This window comes from Diceros bicornis, chromosome 1, assembly GCF_020826845.1.
Source record: "Diceros bicornis minor isolate mBicDic1 chromosome 1, mDicBic1.mat.cur, whole genome shotgun sequence".
NCBI lineage: Eukaryota > Metazoa > Chordata > Mammalia > Perissodactyla > Rhinocerotidae > Diceros > Diceros bicornis.
In genome coordinates, this window is record NC_080740.1 from 90,557,738 (window position 1) to 90,577,498 (window position 19,761).

General features: G+C 49.0%; 1 protein-coding gene across 1 annotated transcript; it reads right to left on the minus strand.

The window, feature by feature from the left end:
* Window positions 1-1,305: 1,305 nt before the first annotated feature.
* LMAN2 (lectin, mannose binding 2) lies at window positions 1,306-18,615 on the minus strand. Its single transcript, XM_058546851.1, has 8 exons — window positions 18,234-18,615; window positions 17,940-18,058; window positions 8,353-8,470; window positions 7,615-7,694; window positions 7,270-7,431; window positions 7,052-7,166; window positions 4,117-4,236; window positions 1,306-1,973 (listed from the first exon to the last, which is right to left on the minus strand). The coding sequence occupies exons 1-8, from the start codon at window positions 18,427-18,429 to the stop codon at window positions 1,813-1,815; spliced, it is 1,071 nt and encodes a 356-aa protein (XP_058402834.1). The 5' UTR covers window positions 18,430-18,615; the 3' UTR covers window positions 1,306-1,812.
* Between the last annotated feature and the right edge of the window lie 1,146 nt (window positions 18,616-19,761).

Here is a 19,761-nt window from a genome sequence, read left to right on the forward strand (position 1 = left end):
TTGCCAATTTGCCTCATAATTCGGGAATTTGAGGAAGGCCGAGTGTGGTGCTGATGAGGTGGCTGTAGCAGCCATGGAATGTTCCAGACCCCAGGCCTCAGCTGTTCATATCACTGTGGACACAGCACTCCCCCCAGAGGGAGATGGTCAGTGAGGAGGGAACCACCAGCCCTAGCGGATTTCCGGCGTCCACGTGGGTAAGTGTTGTAGAGTGAAGTGAGTTAACACGTGTCAACTGCTCAGAACCACACTTGGCACACGGTAAGCACTCAATGTTAGCCACTTTTCAAGTAAAGAAACTGTTTTGGGCAAGTACTCAGTAAAATATTTCAATAAAGAGGATCATGTTTACTCTCACAGCTTCATGAATAGGCTCCCAGACCCGTGTGAAGAAAACCCAGCTCAGATGTCTCCGTCACTGTGAGCTTGTGAACGACCTAACCTGTGGAAGGAGGAGTCCCATATATGCACAGGGAACACCGCGAGGGACAAGAGACGTGGAATAGTGGATCCATGAAGAGCTCTGGAGAGAGACTGAAAGACTGAGGGGAAAATAAATTCTTATTCTTCACTTTATCTGCTTATATACTACCTATTTTTCACAATGAGCGTCTAATTGATAATTACAAAAAGCCTGTTGCAACAGGAAGAAAGGGTTTGCATTTGCTTTTAAGATGGAAACTCAAATGTTATTTAATTATGGGTGGGATGACGCTGAAGGTGGCTCTGGACTGGACGGGGAAACACTGTTCCAGGTGGGGTCAAGGGTCGGGAGGGGAGGACTGGATGGCAGCAGCAGACCACGGCCTGGATGGAGAGAACCGTGGAAGGCGCCAGATGGCGCTTTCCTTTCAGCTGTTGGCTTTCCTCTACCCGCTGTACCCTCTTTGTCCCCTCGAGGCATCCCAAAGGGAATACTGCTACTGACCCCAACCTGTCCTCCTGCACCCACCAATCCCTTCCAGATCATCCCAGAGCCCCCTTAGCCAGAGGGTCCTAGAGTTCCCTTGGGCTGAGGTCACACCCTCGGTGTGGTACCCCAAATCCTCCCCCTGCCAGACCCTTTCACCCAGAGACCCAGAGCACATGGGAGATGGCACAGGGTCCTGTCCCCATGACCCCACTGTGGTGTGACACTGAGCGAGTCCTGCTTGACCTCTGAGAGCCATGATTCCCCACCCAGGAAACCGGGAGCCCAGCACCCGCCTCCTGGGCTGTGCTGCAGGCCAGAGGGGAGGTGGCTGCCAGCTGGAAAGCACTGGCTAGCTGGGAGTTATCTGGAAAAAAAGAAAAGCGAGACTCTCAGGACAGTTACCCAGCTGATGTGGGTTATTTCACTTTATTTAGAAAACGGCCACACTCTGAGCCCCTCCAAACTGCTCCTCCAGCCTCAGCTGAGGGTCTGCCTCATGAAGAAGCTCAGAGGGTGAACAGGAAGGCCCAGGTTCCCCAATCGGCCTCCTCTTCTGCCACACACAGGACAGAATCACTGCTCCCGTCCTCAGGCGCCCGCCCAGTACAGTGGGGGCCTGGGCCCAGCTCCAGGCACAGAATCTCTGCTCCTGAGATGCTGGCAACAGGCCAGGGCCTCTGTCCCTAGCTGTGGGGTGCCAAACCCTTATTCCCCAGCCCTGCAGCCCGTTCCTGCTGGGCAAAAAGCAAATGTAGGAAAATACTTTAATTATATCTTTGAAACGGTTAAGAAATAAGGTTGTCCTTGTTTTTCTTTTACAATCCCAGTAAAAAAAAAGTTCACATTAGTGCCGGGCCCAAGGCCAGGCCCTTCTCCAAGCCAAGCCGAGCGCCAGCCGCTCAGTAGAAACGCTTGTTCCTCTCCTGCCGCTTCTGAAACACCACGGCCCCGACCACGGCGCACACGATGATGCCCAGGAGCGCACACAGCAGCAGCAGGAACACCCGCCACCCTGTCAGGGGCCCACTGCGGAAGTTCCCCGTCGGGTCATCCACGTTGTCTGAGGGAGGACAAAGGGAGGAGTGAAGCGGCAAGCTGAGAGGATGGGCAGGCCCCCAGGAAACAGGGCAGTCCAATAGGACCCAGCAGGGCCCACACCCCTCCACAGGTTGAAGCTGTGTCCTCTCACAGCTGCACCAGTGAGGGGCAGGAGAGTGGACAGAGGGACATTCCAACTGGGACCGAGGTTCCCAGGGACTGAGGCCCCAAGTGCCTTCTGCTACAAGAAGCTGGTGAAAACCAGATACCTGGGCTCCCTCGCAGAGCCTGAGCCTGCCTGGGGCGGGCCTGGGATCTGCTCTCACAAGCCCCCCCCACCCCGCGCAGTGGTCCGAGGTCCCCATCTGGAGAAACACAGCCCTGGCCACAGGGTGCCCTGACTCACACTTGGATGTATTCGGTGGCTCCTAGGGGGTCTTCCAGGCTCCCAGCTCCCCTCCTCCACCCCATCCATCTGTTCTGGCCACACCACTCCTCCGCCCCCTAAAACCATTGATGACTGCTGGGCACCAGCCCCTGACACACAGGGATCTCCTGGAATCCTGACCACCCTAGGATGTGGATCTCATGATCTCCCTTTCAGAGGAAGCTGAGAGCAGAAACTGACTTTCTCAAGTTTACCAGCCTGTGGTGGAGGGGCTAGGGTCTAGACTCAGGTCCTCTTGCCTTACACGGCCTACACTCTGCTCCTGCCTTGCTCCTCCCTCCCTAGCTATGGCCCCCAGCTCTGCATTATGGGGTCCATTCAGGCCTCCTCCCAGCCAGACCTCAGCCCCCAGGCTTCCCTCTCAGCTTGCTGGAAGGCCAGCCACAAGCCCACCTACAACCTCTGTTCCCACACAACCTGACACAGGCAGGCCTGCGGACCCGGTCTCATCACTGGCCTCTCTCCACCTCTGCCTTCTTCTCCGCCTCAGTCACTAGACAGAACCCCGGGGCAGTGCCCAGCCACAGCTAGGCAGTGAGTGAAAGCTTTGGAACTGTTTGCTACAGAAACAAATGGATCAATGAGTCTGAAAACAAGTTAATCTCTGCCTTGCTAGCCACATGGGGTTGCTGGGGGCAGGTCAGAGCAGATGATGTCTCTGAAAGCCCTCGGCAGCCAGAAACCCTGCAACTAAAGGTTGCAAAACAGTGGTGTATGGGAGGATTTATTTGCCCCCTAAAATGTTTGAAAGCAAGTTGTATCTTAAAACAGTGAGATGTCAGGGGCCGGCCAGGTAGCACAGCGGTTAAGTGCGTGTGCTCTGCTGTGGTGGCCCGGGGTTCGCAGGTTCGGATCCCAGGCAAGCACCGATGCACCGCTTGTCAAGCCATGCTGTGGAGGCGTCCCATATAAAGTAGAGGAAGGTGGGCATGGATGTTAGCCCAGGGCCAGTCTTCCTCAGCCAAAAAAGAGGAGGATTGACATCAGATGTTAGCTCAGAGCTGATCTTTCTCACAAAAAAAACAAAAAAAAAAAACCCCACAACTTAAAAAAAAAAAAAAAAAAGTGAGATGTCAAATAAAACGCTCGGTTCCACTCTGGCTCACACTCTGCGCGGTGGCCTTGGGCTGCGCTGAGAGGCCCCTCAGCGGCCTCGCCCCAGCACAGCCTGTGCTCCATCACCTGCCGGGCCCACAGGCAAGACTTCAGGACTCTTAGGGTGGATTTCTCCACACACAGGGACTTCACTTCTCCAACCAGAACCCTCGCTGTTAGGGTGGAGTGGTGGCTAATTAGTGCCACAGTAAGAGCCCAGGCTTTGGGGTTTTGCAAAAACTCACATTTGAATCCTGCCTTTACCTCATTCTAGCTTAGGAAACCTGGGGGATGGGTTCCCCTGGCCAGTGGCAGGACCTACCTCCCAGGCCGTACGCTGAGGTCACGCACATGTGGGATCAGAGTGCCCCTCACACCATCTACACCAACAAACTGGCCCCTTTGGCTTTCCTGGCCATTATCCCAGCACCAAGCACAGGAGGAAGCAGACGTCAGATGCTCACACATCTGCTCATTAGCGCTGACTGCTCATCTAAGAACCACAGCCACAACCACAATTGGACCAGGCAAGGGCAGATGGACCACAGGCACTAACCCAAACTGGCCTCGGCCCTAGCCCCATTCCAAGCCACCCAGGCCGGGAGGGGCCGAGCACACGTACCTTTGGGTGACTTGAGGAAATTGACGCTGGGCTCGATCTTGGTCCAGTCAATGTTCTCCTCATCAGGCGTATGCTCTACCATCAGCTGGAAAAGCTTCATGGAGATGATGTCATGATTATCTGTAGGACAGAGAGTTAACTTATAAGGGGGCTGGAGCCTGCCTTGGGGCACGTGACGCATGCCCCTCCCCAGCCACATAAAGTGACCAGGTCCCCCGGAGAGAACCCTGCTCCTGCCCACTGCCAGGTCTGTTTTCTTCCCAGTGACCTCCAGCTGCCCCCAGCAGGCAGTAATTCAGGGGCTGGAATACCTCCAGAACTCAGCAATAAGAAACCTGGGAGGAGGCAGAGTGGACAGAAAAAGGCATGGGTTTTACAGTCAAAATCATCCGGGTCTAAATCCGGGGTCAGCTTTCTTGCTTGTAAATGGGAGTGATAATCTCCATGTCGCATGGGAGTGGTGGCAGGTCAATGAGAAGGTACAAATGATGCAAAAGACATATTGCCTGGCAGCATGTACTTGAAAACAGAGCCAGATAGGGACCTGCGCGTTGTCCTATGGCTGGTTGAGAAGCCTGATCCCCCTAATGACAGGCAGCAGACAGACGCTCCTGACACAAAGACCCAAGTACAGGATGCTGATCAACAACTCGGCGACTGGCTGAGGGCTCGGCCCCCATACATGGTCAGTGACTACCTGAGGAGACTTGGGAAAGGCCCAGTCTAACCAGTACGGGCAGGAGGGAACCTCGGCTTGTCACTAATTGGTCATCCATTTTTAAGATGGGGAGGTCAAGACTCAGAGCCAAGACAAGGGTCCCGGTCAGCCTGACTCCAGCTATAGGCTCAGCTGGAATCTAAGGAAAGGCCTGGAATCGGGAGAGCCTAAAGAGCAAGGACCTGGCAGCCAGGTCAGGCAGAGCCAAGCGGTACATGACAGCCCAGCAGGCACAGGCCCTGGAAGCCCGAGGACCAGCAACAACTCTGGAGTCAGACTGCAGTTTCCATCTGAGCTCTGTCACTTCCGGGGTGTGTGATCTTGGGAAAATGCCTTCAACTCTCAAATTCCCAACAGTCTCACTGGTGTACAAGGGAAAAGAGACTGCTGCCACCTAAGAACATATCACGTGACTGCCCGTGAGAAGCCTGGTGCAGAGCTGGCATTCACAACACTCCGATTAATGGTCAGACACTACAATGTGCCCGGACCTCTCTATCACTCTTCACTGGGCCTCTCCAAACAGCTTAGAGAGCAATCCACGTGCCCCAGATTTGACTTTGTTCCCAGAACCCTCTCATAAGACAGAGATTCTGTCCGATGAAATTCAAGGTAACGGAGAAGGGTTATGGTGGATCCATGGATGAAGCAAGATTGGCAATGAGCTGATGACTGATGACCACACAATCATTGTCTGAAGCTGGGTAATGGGAACGAGGGGGCTTACTGGACCAGTCTCCCCTCTTTTGGGTATAGAATTGAAATTACCAGACTAAAAACTTTAAAATAAAACCCCAAAACAATGAACACTCTGGGGACCAAGTAGACTCAGAAGACACTTCCATGGTGAGGAAGAAGCTCCCAGATAGTGACAGGATTATAGGCCCTGGAAAGGTCTATCCTGAGGATAGACAAGCCCTCTGTCAGTCCTCCATGTCGCTTTCCAATTCTGGTGGGCAGGAGCTGGCCTTGGGCCTGGGGCCTTCTGAGGGCCCTGAGAAGATGAATGAGGAGCATGGCCAAGGGCCACCCTCAAGTGCCACCCAGGCCTGGTGGCCCAGTGAGGCCTGCACAGGCTGGCGGCACCCCAATGCTTACAGAGTGCTCACAGTGGGCCAAATAAGACAGAGCCCTGACATATGGAGCGACAACTCAGTGAGGAGGACACAGACAATGAAATAAATTATATGGTAGATTCCAAGATGGTTAAGTGCTACGAAGAAAAATAAAGCCGAGAAAGGTGAGGGAGAGTGTGCAGCAGACTGGGACGGGGGCACGGAGGGGGTGCTGTGTGCAATTCTGAATAAGGGAAGGGCCCACTAAGGAAGTGACATCTGAGCAAGACTTGAGGGAGATGACAGGACTTGAGGAGATGCAAGCACAAAGGCCCGAGGCAGGAGGGCACTGGTGTGTCTGAACAGCTGGAGGCAATGTCAACGAGGAGCAGGGAGCAATGTCAGAGGCGATGGGGCGGGGAGGTGCCAGCACACAGGGCCTGGCAGACCACAGCTGGGACAGACAGTGGCCTTGACTCCAAGTGAGACAAGAGCCATGGCAGAGCTCCGAGTGGAGGAGCGATGAAACCTCACGAGAGTTTTAACTGGATGGCTCTGGTTGCTGTGCTAGGAGAGACTGCTGGGGGCTGGTGTGGAAGGTGGTACCATTTGGGAGATTCCTGCGGTCATCCGAGAGACAGGACGGTGGCCTGCACCTGCCAGGTAGTGAAGGAGGGACAAGAAGTGGTCTGCTGCACTGTGAAGACAAAGGCAGCAAGACTCGCCAATGATAAGAGGTGGCATGTGAGAGAAACAGTACAGAATGACACCAAGGGTTTTTGGCCTGAGCAGCAAGGACAGAGGTGCCATTTATGTCTTTGTGGCAAGATGTGGTCCTCAGTTGTGAACATGTGAAGGCTGAGAGGCCTGTCAGTGACATAGGTCTGGAGATGGAAATTTGGGAGTCTACGGTGTCCAGATTCAAAGCCTCCTACCTCCTAAAGAGAAGGGAAGATTGCCGAGGGATCGCTCATGGCTCACGGACTAAGCTCTGGGCGTGCCGACATTTACAGACAATGGGAAGAGGAGGAAGAAACCCAGGCGAGCATAGAACCAAATGAGGGAATTTCCAGAAGAAAGTGATCAACTGTGTCACACGCTCCCGACAGACCAGGGAAGGTCACGACTGAGACTCAGCGCCTTGCTCAGCCCACTCACTCACCAGACAGGTCGCCGGTGCCAGCCGAGGCTCCGAAGTAGTAGCCGGTGGGCAGGCGCACTCCAGTGATATCGATGCAATTCTTCCACTCATTCTTGTCCTCCAAGTCAGTCATCACCTGCGGCCAGCCAGCAGGTCAAGCACATCCCGGGGGCAGCCTGCCCGCCTTCCTGAGCCCCCGCAGCACCAGCGCAGGCAGAGCTGCCTCCAACCCCACTCACCGTCAGACGGCCCCGGGAGTAGCGCACAGCCAGGAAGGTGTCGTGCTCGCGGTTGCGGAAGTCGGCTGTGCAGCCTGCCAGCTCGGTCCAGCGGCCATCCTTGCTATGGTCGTAGGACAGGGAGCCATTGTTCACCATCACCGAGATGTACGGGAACACGCGCTGAGACCAAGACACCGGTTATTCCACGGCCAGCCCTGCCTGCAGGAGGCAGCAGGGGCACGCGCCACCCCAATCCCTGGAGGTTCTCCCTGTGCAGGGACCAGGGAGAAGTCCCGTTCCCCATCCCCAAGCCAACTGCCCAGCCATGCCTGGCCTGCTCTGCAGGAGAGAGCAGGGGCCTACCTCCGTGGTCTCATCATTGGGATATGTGTCCAGGAAGACGGCTAAACCATGGAAGTTGTCTTTGCTTCCGAACACAGGCCCTGAAATTAGAAGATGCTCTCGTAACGGGAGAAATTGGAGTTGTCCCCGGGGTGCCTGAAGGACAAAGTAATGCCTGGGTGGGCGGAGCAAGAGAGGACGTGTGGCCACATATTTTACAGCTAAGAATGATTTTTACCATTCTACCATTTCAAAGGGTTATTTTAAAAAAAAACAAAAACAAGGACTATGTGAGACTTTATTTGGCCCTCGAAGCCTAAAATGTTTCCTCTGGCCCTTAACAGAAAGCTGTTGACCCCTCGGTTAGAGCATGAGACTTCCTCTGGAGCGGTCCTTCCTGCGTCACCACCTGTTTTTCAGAGGCTGGATACCCCTCGTCACCTGACTCCTCAGAGTACATGGCCAGATGCTGTCCCCTCACAGTTGTGGCTTCAAACTTGAGTCCTCTCTGCTGCACTCCTGAGACCCCCCAGAGATTCCTCCTCTTTCCCAGGTTCTTAGCTGGTGTACAATGCCAGGCCACAACGCGGGTACCGAGTTAAGCTGCGGGATCCAGCAGCTCCTCTTCCCGAAGGAACACTCCCCCAGAGCCGCCCTGAAGTCCAGGTTTCCTCAAAGAGGAGCAGCAGCACCCTAACAGGAGGGTGCAGAGTGGAGGATCCGTGGCCACAGACATCCCACCAGCGAGCCCCACCCTACCTGGCACCAGGCGGTCCCGGGTGTACCACAAGGCAATGCCGTCTCCATGGAGATTCTTCTTCCCTGCGCCATGGACTTTGAAGTGGACGTGCATCTCCCAGTCCTTGAGGAAGCAAGGCTGGAGGGAGAGCAGAGGGGGCTGCTCAGAGTTTCCAGGGCCTTCCTGCCAGCTGGGGTGACCTGGCCCAGGCCCTGCCCCCAGTGACACTGGGCACTGCTCAGAACAGGGCCAGGCAACACGGTCACAAAAGCCACTAACCAACAGACCCCTCAGTATTCTCCACAGGAAGGGAGGGGGAGGCCACAGGGTCCCAAGGCTGCCTGAGGCCCAGACTCTACCCACCCCGGCCCAGTCCTCTCCTGGGTGCTTCTCACACTTTGATCCATTCTCCTCAACCCCAGCCAAACCTGTTAGTCCTGTTTTCTCTCTGTCCCCACCGCTTCTGCCCTGGGATCTTGTAGAAGGACTACTACCCCTATTTGAGCCACGTATTTTATAAGAAATAAAACACATTCAGAGACACAATAACTTGTCCACAGCAGGTACATGGATGGTCTTGATCCACACCCAGGTCTGTCTGACTGGGAAACGTGCTCTGTCTTCTATACCTCCCATGGCCTTCAGGCCTTTAATACAAAGTGCACCTGGCCTCCCACCCTCACTTTCTTCCCTCCAACCTTCCAAAGTGAGGGACTCAAACCCAGGTCTGGCTGACTCCAAACCCCAAGCTCTTGGCCAGCACACCTCCTGCCTCTTGCGGACCCAGCCCAGCCCCAGCGTGGTCATAGCGCCATGGCTGGGGGCTGGAAGGGTCATGCTCTGGGGCCTCTGGGCTACCATAACGCGGGAGGAGGCAGATGCTTCCTGGTAGCCAGGAACATCAAGTTCAGAGCTGGGCACTGCCACAGCGAGGGAAACTGCCTGGCCTCACCCACCAGGAAGTTGCTCATGAAAACTAAGGTGTCAACACATATTTGACAAGAATCCACTTAGGGGAAGTCTGCAGATGGGTGTGTGAGTAAGGATTAAACAAAGGCCCACCAGAAGGGCAAACTAAAACAAGATATTGCTGACCTATCAGATTGGCAACTACTAAAGAGACATTAACACCACTGGAGACAAGCATGGAGAGAAACACACACTCTCAAACAACCAGTGGGATCGTGAGTGCTCTCGCCTTCTTGGGGACAATCTGGCTGTTGCAGCTTTTTAACAGACCAAGGCCAACCCATAAGCACTTACACTTAAAGACATCAAAGATACTAAGAGAGGAAAAGTAAGTTGCGAAACAGTATCAGTGCTATCTTCTCGTTTTTGAAAAACAAAGGAATTAGTGCATGTGTAAAGAAAAAAAAAAAATGAAAGGAATATGAACCAACATTGACAATAGATGACTTTGGGGGAGGAACTCAAGGAGTGTTTACTTTCTATGTTTGAATTTTGTATAGTGAACACATTACTTCTGTAATCAGAAAAAACTCAAATCAAAAATAAAAAAATTTACATCCCATCGTGGGTGATTTGGCTTGTGCATTCACTGATTCATCAGACTCACATTCCAGCTCTGGGTACCAGGAACCGAGGTGAGGAGACCCAACCCCGGCCCCTGAGAGCATGGAGCCAGCAGGCATCTGGACAACAGCCTGCAAGTGGTGTGAAATCAGCCTTCTCGGTTCTTGACGGTTCACCGGCTCTGGGAGAATCTGCAGATTCCGGAGGGGCAACTGACAGGTGATGAAAACCAGCTCTCTCAGGCCTGGGACAAAGAATCCAGGTCCCAGGCCTGCTGAGCGCATCCTTGCTCTGGTTTGGGACCACAAAGGCTGCAGCCCAAAAGTAAGAATGAACAAGAAAGGCCCTCCGAGGGGCTGTAGCTCAGGTTTGAGTCCTCTCAATCCCTAAAATTAGACTAAACAGACTCACCTAAGCCTCAAATTTTTTAACCAAAAAATCTTACAAATACAATATCTGGTACACAATCAAAAATATCAGGCACATGAAGAGATAAGATCTGAACAAAAACCAGAGGGAAGAAGGAAGAGAGGGAGGAAGGGAAGATGGAAGGAAGCCGACAGGAACTCCAAATATTGGCCTTTCAAATAACTAGTTTACTATGTTCAAGGAGATAAAAGACAAGATTGAGAATTTTGGTGGATAACTGAAATTTTAACTGAAATTTTTTTTCTTTTCTTTTCTTTTTTTTTTGTGAGGAAGATTGGCCCTGAGCTAACATCTGCCAATCCTCCTCTTTTTGCTGAGGAAGACTGGCCTTGGGCTAACATCCATGCCCATCTTCCTCTACTTTATATGGGACGCCACCACAGCATGGCTTGACAAGCGGTGCATCGGTGCACGCCTGGGATTTGAACCCGGAAACCCCGGGCCGCCGCAGCAGAGCGCACGCACTTAACCACTTGCACCACTGGGCCGGCCCCTGAAATATTTTAAAATCCCACTATAAAAAATTCCAGAACTAAAAAATACAATAACTGAAATTAACAACATAATGGAAAGATTTTCAACAGATTAAAAACAGATAAAAAGAGAATTACTTACCTCAAGTCCAGCCAGATAAAAATACCCAGAATGAAGCAGAGAGCAAAAGCACAATAGATACAACAAAATTGTGGGTAAGAGACGGAAGAAAGAAAGTCTAAGATATGTATAACTGGAGTTTCAGAATGTGTAGCAAGAGAACAGGGCAAAGAAAAATTTAAAGAGATGTCTAAGCACTTAATAAAACTGATTCAAAGATATTATGCCACAAATCTTAAGTCTCATAAAACCAAAGGAGACAAATAAAATCATACCTATGCACATTAACAAGGAAGGGGTGGGGGAGAGCGAGCACAGAAAAACATATACTCTTAAAAGCAACCACAAGTAAAAAAAGACAGATTACCTTCAAAGGAGCTACAATTAGCCTGATACTGGCCTTCTCAACAGAAACACTAGCAGCAAGAAGACAATAGACGGATATATTTGGAGTTGAAAGAAAATTAATAATCAGCACAGGATTCTATACTTAGCAAACGTATCCTCCTAGAATAAAGGTGAAATTAAGACATTTTCAGACAAACAAAAACATTAAAACTGTCTTTTATCCTTCCAGGAGAAAGAGAACGATCCAGATCCAGATGTGAAGTCAGAGATTCAGGAAGGAATAAAGAGCAACGAATACAGTAAATATGAGGGTATGCATATACCCTCAAATAAATATTTGACTGCATAAAACAATGTTTTGTGTGATTTAAAATAGAAAGGATTAAAATAAATGACAACAGCAGGGTAAATGGAGTTAACATGTTTGAAGATCCTCGCACTGTCCGGGATGGAGGTACACATTACAATTAGACTTTGGTAAAACACGGCTGCGTGTTTTAAACTCCACAGTCGCCACTAAAAAATTGGGAAACAAGCACAGAACTTTGAAGCCAAAAGAAGAGAAAAAATGGAATAAAAATTAAGCAACCTAAAAGAAATCCAGACCAGAGAGAAAAATGAATCCAGAATAGTCATGCGCATCTACAATTATCTCAAAATAAAAAGTTTAGGGCCCGCCTTCTGGCTTAGCAGTTAAGTGCACGCGCTCCGCCACTGGCAGCCCGGGGTTCGGATCCCTGGCGCGCACTGACGTACCGCTTCTCCGGCCATGCTGAAGCCGCGTCCCACATACAGCAACTAGAAGGATGTGCAACTATGACATACAACTATCTACTGGGGCTTTGGGGGAAAATAAATAAATAAATAAAATTATAAATAAATAAATAAATAAATAAAAAAGTTTAATTTAAAAAGTAAATAAAGGATCAAAGACTTAAACTTAAGAGTTAAAATTACAAAACTCTTAGAAGAAAGATGGGGGAAATCTTCATAACATTGGATTTAGCAAGATTTCTTGGATATGACACCAAAACACAGACAACAAAAAAAATAAATTGGATTTTATCAAAATTAAAAACTTTTACATATCAAAGAATATCAAGAGAGTGAAAAGACAACTTACAGAATGGAAGAAAATATTTCCAATAACAGATTAATATCCAGAACATATAGAGAACTCCCAAAACTCAACAACAAAAAAACTCAATTCAAAAATGGGCAAAGGTGGAGAAGATACACAAAATGGCCAATAAGCACAAGAAAGATGCTTGACATCATTAGTTATTAGAGAAATGCAAATCAAAACCACAGATACCACTTTACACCCATTAGGATGGCTATTATCAAAAAAACAAAAAATAAGTGTTGGCGAGGATGTGGAGAAATTGAAACCCTTGTGCATTGCTGGTGGGAATGTAAAATGGTGTAGCTGCTATAGAAAACAGTTCATTGGCCCTCAAAAAGTAAAATATAAGCAAAATAACTAAAGCCACGGGACTCAAACTGACATTCATGTACACTCATGTTCATAGCAGCACTATTCACAATAGCCCAAAGGTGGAAACAACACACATGTCCATCAACAGATGAATGGATAAATAAAATGTGGTGTACACACACACACTCACACACACACACACTCACAAACACAGGAACATTATTCAGCCATAAAAAGGAATGAAGTACTGATACATGCTACAACATGGATGAACTTTGAAGACAGCATGCTATTGAAATAAGCCAGACACAAATATTCTATGATTCCATTTATATGAGGTCCCTAGAATAGTCAAATTTAGAGACAGAAAGTAGAATACTGTGACCAGAGGCTGTGGGGAGCGGGGAATGGGGAGTTTGTGTTTAATATGTAGAGTTTCAGTTTGGGAAGATCAAGTTCTAGAGATGGATAGTGGTAAGGGTTGCACAACAAAGTACTTAATGCCACTGAACTGTACACTTAAAAATGGTTAAGACGGGGCCGGCCCAGTGGCTTAGTGGTTAAGTGTGCGTGCTCCGCTACTGGCAGCCCGGGTTCGGATCCCAGGCACGCGCCGACGCACTGCTTCTCCCGCCATGCTGAGGCCGCGTCCCACATACAGCAACTAGAAGGATGTGCAAGTATGACATACTAACTATCTACTGGGACTCTGGGGAAGAAAAAAAGGAGGAGGATTGGCAATAGATGTTAGCTCAGAGCCGGTCTTCCTCAGCAAAAAGAGGAGAATTAGCACGGATGTTAGCTCAGGGCTGATCTCCCTCACAAAAAAAAAAAAAAAAATGGTTAAGATGGTATATTTTATGTTATGTACATTTTACCATAGTAAAAAAATGTTTGAAGAATTTTATTTTCTTTTGCATGTGCAGATACATAAACACAATAATCAAAACTAATTTTTGGTAGTAACCGTTACATTTTTAAACACTGTTTCAATGCCAGCGTGTATCCTACTGAACAGAACGGTTTCATAAATTATTTAAAAGTTAAAAAAAAAAAGTTAAAATGATAAATTTTATGTTATATGTATTTTACCACAATAAAAATAAACAATCCCCCAAAAGCCTAATTATATGCCATTTACAAGAGACAACTCTAAAACATAAGGAAATGGGAGAAAGAAGGTAAAAAGACAGAAAAGGGTATAGTGTGCAAATGCTCACCAAAAGCAAGTTCTTCCAGCTATACCAACAACAAGTTTAAAAGGGGATTCTTCTTAACAAAAGATTCCATTTACCAGGAAAATTTTGGCCTGATAAATATATATATAAAGCATAAATTTTTTTTATAAATAAAGCAGAAACTGACAGAACTACAAAGAAAAGGACAAATCCACACACAGAAACTTTAACACACCTCTTAGTAACTGAAAAAAATGAGCAAAAATGTCAGGAAGGATAGAGCGACTTGAACCCAATCAGCCAACCTGACCTAAGGACGTAAACGGCACGCTGGACTCAACCAGCAGAGAATCCACATTCTTTGCAAGCACGCACGAAATATTTTTCCAAAAATCCTAACCATTTGCAAATCTCAACAGACCTTCAAGGATTGAAATCATAGAGTATGTTCCTTGACCATGATAAAATTAAACTAGTTATCAATAATAACAACTTTACAAAAAGATAACTAGAAAAGCCCTCATATATTTGAAAAAAATTTTACAACGTATCTCACAAATACAAAAGTCAGCCCAGAAACCAGATTTCAAATGGTCTCTTCGGTGCCCAGGAGTTTTCTGCACCTGGAATAACACACTGAGATAAGACCCCTGGCTGGTGCAAGGCATGCCTCTGAGCAGAAGGGCAACTGTGAACCGGGAAGGAAAACCTACTTCCCATCCCTGGCCTGTTCGCAGGGAGATCAGTTTCAGGAAAGAGTGTACACGGAAGCGGAGGACCTGGAATCTGATTCCTACAAGACTAGCCAGGCCTCAGAAAGTCTCCACTTACTGCAGATTGAAGACTGCAGAGCAATGGACAGAATAACACAACATAGATAACATAAGGCCTCTGAAGGATCTTAAGCAGGTGAGGTGTGGGCTGGAACTGAGTTAGAAGTTGTTTTTGGGGGCAGAACGTGACACTGCCATGGTTCTCCACGCTGGCTGCACAGCTGAGCCACCGGGGAAGCTCACAAATCTTAATGCCCTGGCCCTCCCCCAGGTCAACTAAAACAGAATCACCAGGCAGCCACGGACCATATTAGAGTTGGGTGGTTTCCATGTCTTTGCTTGCAACAAAGTGGAAGGCAGAGCTAATCCAATAGTCAGCTGATACATCATTAAAAATTCTGATGAAAGACCACTACATGATTTTGGGTTTATAAATCAAAAGTAGTTCAAAATATTGAGGGATCCTGCTATAACAACCTCCCTGCATCTCCATTTACTATTTAAGTGAACACAGATGCTCAGCATTCACACCTATAAAAACAGAAAGCAGAAGTGGTGCTGAGGCCCATCTCATTTCCACAATAATATCCATCCAGACACGCGTGGGGGGATGACACGGCACTGAGATGCATTTCAAGCGATTTTTTTTTTTTTTTTGAGAATTGACATCTTTATCATTTCAATAAATTTTTTCTTTTGTATAATAATTATTCAAAAATTGTGTAATGCATTTCTTTTTATCAATTGTGTACCAATAATAATTATAATGATTCCAAAGAAAATATTAAAACAATTTCAAGGTCCCAACAAAGTTAAAAGTTTAAATCATTACACTTATCTTAGTTGCAGAGGAATATGATAGGCTAATCAACAAGAGATTTTCAAGCATTAAATATACTGCATTAGGATAAAATTCTGTGTGGGAAACGAAATGAAAATACAAGTTTAATTAAAAAAATTGATGTACAATTTGGGCTTATTCATAGTGATTAAAAGAAAGAGTGGATATCAAAGCGCAATATTTAGATTCCACCGAATACATTGAAGAGTATTGAACAGTTTTATTTTAAAATAGCAATATTTAAAAAATGCTGGAAACTACATCCCTTGCAAATATTTAAACTATGATAAACAATCCTGGATATGAACCTTTAAAGTACAAGAGGGTACATACTTTCAGACAGCCCATCAGCAAAAAAAAGCTTAAATGCCACTGCTACAGCCTCCACATAAGACACCCTCAGGATGGGCCTGACCAGCCCCTTGGGCTTCCCCGCGTCCTGTGCTCGAGCCATGAGGCACCGCTGGGCCACTCCTTCATCTGGACCGCTCCGCCCCCACGCCACGGCAAGAGCTGCGTCTTATCTCTGCTGCTCGGAAGACAGCAGGTGCTCAGAAGTGTCTGCCAACTTAGGGCCTCCCCCAAGTGGAATGAGTGAAGGGGACAAGAAAAAGTCCAGACAGCCTCTCTCTAGCCCAATAAAGGAAGAGGTGTTTCTTGGGAAACACTGGGCAGAAAATTCTAAGAGTTCCAAGCAATTTCTTCAGGAATCATAGGAAACATTCCAACCCTTTAAGGAATATCTACACGGCCGAACATGAAAGGTCCCTGCAGCTGAAGGGGGAGACGGGGGGGGGGGGGGGGGGGGGGGAAGACAATTATAATCCAGACTGAAAATTCAATGGAGACAAGTGCACAATCCTCTCAGCCCTGTGACATCACCACGCCACTGACAACGCCAACCACCAGCTACCTACAACCATAATTAAGTTACCTGTGACCGAACCAATTTCTAACAGTTCCAGCACTATTTGTACGTAACTTTAAAAAAAAAAAAATGCTATACTGAACTCATTTCCATGAAAAATATAAGGCTACATTATCATTTTTAAAAATTATCTGAAAGCCCTAGACAGAATAATGTGACAAAATGCGACTCCGAAGAGATACGGTAGTTAAGGAAGTACTCTCTGAATGGGTGGCACTCAAGCTGAGACTTAACAGTTCCAGAGAAGAAGGAACCAAGCAGGCATGAAGAGCCAGGAGGCAGTATCCCAGACAGAGGAACAAGTGCAAAGGTCCTGAGGCAAGAAGGCACCCAGAGAGGCTGGAACAAAATTAACAGGGCAAATGACAGGAGATGCCAGGCACCGAGCACCAGACTATATAGACGCACTGCAAGTTTATCCTTTCACAGGCGATCCCAGGCTCTGAGGATCAGAGTGAAAGCTGAACAAAGTAACCCCAGATGCCCCAAGATGGAAGGAGAGGAAGAGCTGAGGGGACAGGCAGATGAAGCAACACAAGGACAGTATGGACTCCCAGAACTAAATGGAGACGTCAACCAGAAGGGACCAAAGAGCAGGGTGACAGAGAAAATTAGGACACTGGCCAACAGCTTAGGCCAGGGGAAATGCTGGGATCAGGCAGGCTGGGGCAGGAGCAGGTTCTGCCTCAAGCTGCGACCCAGTCCAAAATTATTCCCCTTTCACCCCTTTCCTAACCTATACTTCCTCAGTGTGGGGTCTGTGTAGCAGCTGATTTTGGCCACTGCTCATGTATGACATGCCAGTAACACTTGAGGCTCCCTGACCTCTGGAGCAAAGGTCACAGAAACTAAAATGGCCCACAAGTCCAGTCTCTCCATACCACTGATGACGAGACCCTCAACCAAGCACTGGGGAAGGGGACTGAGTCTGCAAGTATTTCCAAGGGGTTCCTCCACTGTTGGGGATGGCAGGGGTGTCAAGTGCAACGAGTCAATTGCTGGGGTGGGAGACAGATAGATCAGAGTTTAAATACTGTTACCCTGTCTGTGTTAGCTCTGCATAAAGTCACAATAGCCATCTATAACAAACAGCCTGTGTGAGAATTAAATGCAATAAGGCAAGTTAAGTTCAGTGGCTAACACACAGCAAAATACCCAATAAAAATCCCGTTCATTCCATTTATCACACTACTGAGAGGGTTCAATTCAGAGAGCCTGACAGCTCCACTACTTGCTGGCTGTGTGACTTTGGGTAAGGCACTTTCAACTCTGAGCCCTAGCTTCTTAGTCAGTAAAATGGAGATAACATCACTTACTTCACGTGGCTTTTTATGGAATTAAGTGAGAAGGGTGTAAAGTGTCAAGTACAGCGCCTGACACACAGCAGCTTCAATAGCCATTATCTGTTACTACTGGTGGGTGTGACCAAGATGGGGAGGGGGCAGGGTGGGGGGGGCAAGCCTTCAAACCAAGTACAGGTCTGGGCTGCTGCGGAGACAGGGAGCAGTGGCTGACTTAAGAGTCTGCCTTTTGGGAACCACTCACCTGGTGGTTCCAGATAGAGCCCTCTTTGCTGCGTTCGTCAGGGGTCAGACGCACGTACTGGCTCGTGAGTATAGTGCTGCCTTGGAAGTCCCAGAGGGGCATGGAGCTGGACCCGACCCCTGCGCGCAGAGAGACCGGCATAGACAGGTGCGCAGGGGGCCACGCCAGGACAAGTCTTGCCAGAGGCAGGAAACCCACAGAGCTGCTCTGTACAGGAGAGAGGGCACCCCCTTCCCAACCCCGTCCGCCGCTCCCTCACCAGGCGCTCACTCCCGCCCCACGCCTCGCCCTCACCTTGGTAGGGCTTGATGAGCGAATGCTCCCGCTTGAGGTGTTCACTGTTGCCGTCAGTTATATCCGCAGCCACCGGCCCCAGCAAAAAGAGAAGAAGTACAGGTGTAGCGGGGCCAGGGCCGGGGCCGGGAAGCCCAGGCCTTCCCGGGCACCGCCGGCCCCAGCCCCAGCGCCAAATCCAGCCTTCCGCCGCCATTCTCCGTTCCTCTCGGCACTTCCGTCCTAGGACTTCCGCCTTCCGGGTGTCCCTTCTAATGGCCTCCGGCCGGAAACCCTCTAACTCTAGTGTCGCCGGGGAGTTAAAAAGCAAAGCCTCGCAGCCGAGAGGACAGCGGCTTTATCTGCTGAGCAGCCTACATCCCAGTCGAGCGTCAGTCAATCTCCTTGGCGGCTCCGAGTGACCTGTCGGCCAGCCTCAGCGACGCGATCTTACGAGCGACAAGAGCCGCAACCAATCATGGAACAGCACGTTAGGCTTGTAATCCAATGGGGAGCAGAGGGTTGTTTTGAGTCGAGGGCAGCACGAGGGTCGTCTGCGAAGCGGGACATGCTGGAACTTGTAGTTTTGGCGAGCCGCTCGCGAGTGCTGGACTGAGGAAGACTACAACGCTCTGGCCTCTGACTGCCTCTCTGCAGTAACCTTTCCCAGTCTGGGGGTAATGGAGCTCTAAATTGAAGGCAGAGGGCTTGAATTCCAACTCCCGCGCCGCCACAAAATCACTGGGTGGTCCCAGGAGAGCCTTTAGCCGTCTCTGGCGTCTCCAGCCCCACCCAGCTCCACACCTTTGGAGACGTAGAATTCCCAGTTATTTGAGGGCGTCCGCTACTCCCAGCTCCTCAGGCCCAGTCGGGTTTAAGCAGGAGGAGCAGACCTGGATCTTGTCCCGGGACCCCAGTGGAGGTGGGACCCATCCAGACGATCACAGTGCCGCCCGGTGCAGCTAGAAGTGTCCATGAAAGGTCCAGGAAAGCTGGCCACGGACCCAAGGTCGGAAACTGCTGGCCCACAGCCAAATAGAGCTCTGTTTTACCTGCGCATGCTATTTCAAGAAATGATTTAACTACTGATATTTTTAAACCAGGAGACTTAAATTCACATCAGAAATTCAAATTTCTAGTTTCTCAGGAAAAATCGGGGGATCCAACCACACTATGCGCATAAGGCCCTACAAACACCATCTTCTTCTAAGTTAGTCTCCACCTTGGCCACTCATTTACAGCACCTGCCTGGCCCCTCTAGATATTTGAATTAATGACCCCTTTATAGATCACAGGGTGGGATAGATGGTTGGTTGCTCCTTTATTATTTTATTTTAAGAAGCTGTCCTTTTGAATAAATGAACTCGTTCAGGATTAAGTGCTGAGACATCTTTTTTGGGTCACAAAAGTGCTCTGCCACTCCCCTCCCAGGGGGCATACCCTTCCAGAGATTTATCTATATCTATACAAACAAGGACTTGTACATTCCACTAGACCTCCAGGAGGGCTGTGGGTTTTGTCAGCTGTGGTCACTACTGAACAGTGCTTG

What these genes read in the sequence shown, in the direction of transcription:
- LMAN2 (XM_058546851.1), bottom strand. Translation starts at nt 18,429, where the DNA reads ATGGCGGCGGAAGGCTGGATTTGGCGCTGGGGCTGGGGCCGGCGGTGC. An exon ending in GCTCTATCTGGAACCACCAG is followed by an intron (nt 8,471 to 17,939) that starts GTGAGTGGTTCC and finishes CTCTCCCTCCAG; the next exon opens with CCTTGCTTCCTCAAGGACTG. An exon ending in CCAATGATGAGACCACGGAG is followed by an intron (nt 7,432 to 7,614) that starts GTAGGCCCCTGC and finishes TCTTGGTCTCAG; the next exon opens with CGCGTGTTCCCGTACATCTC.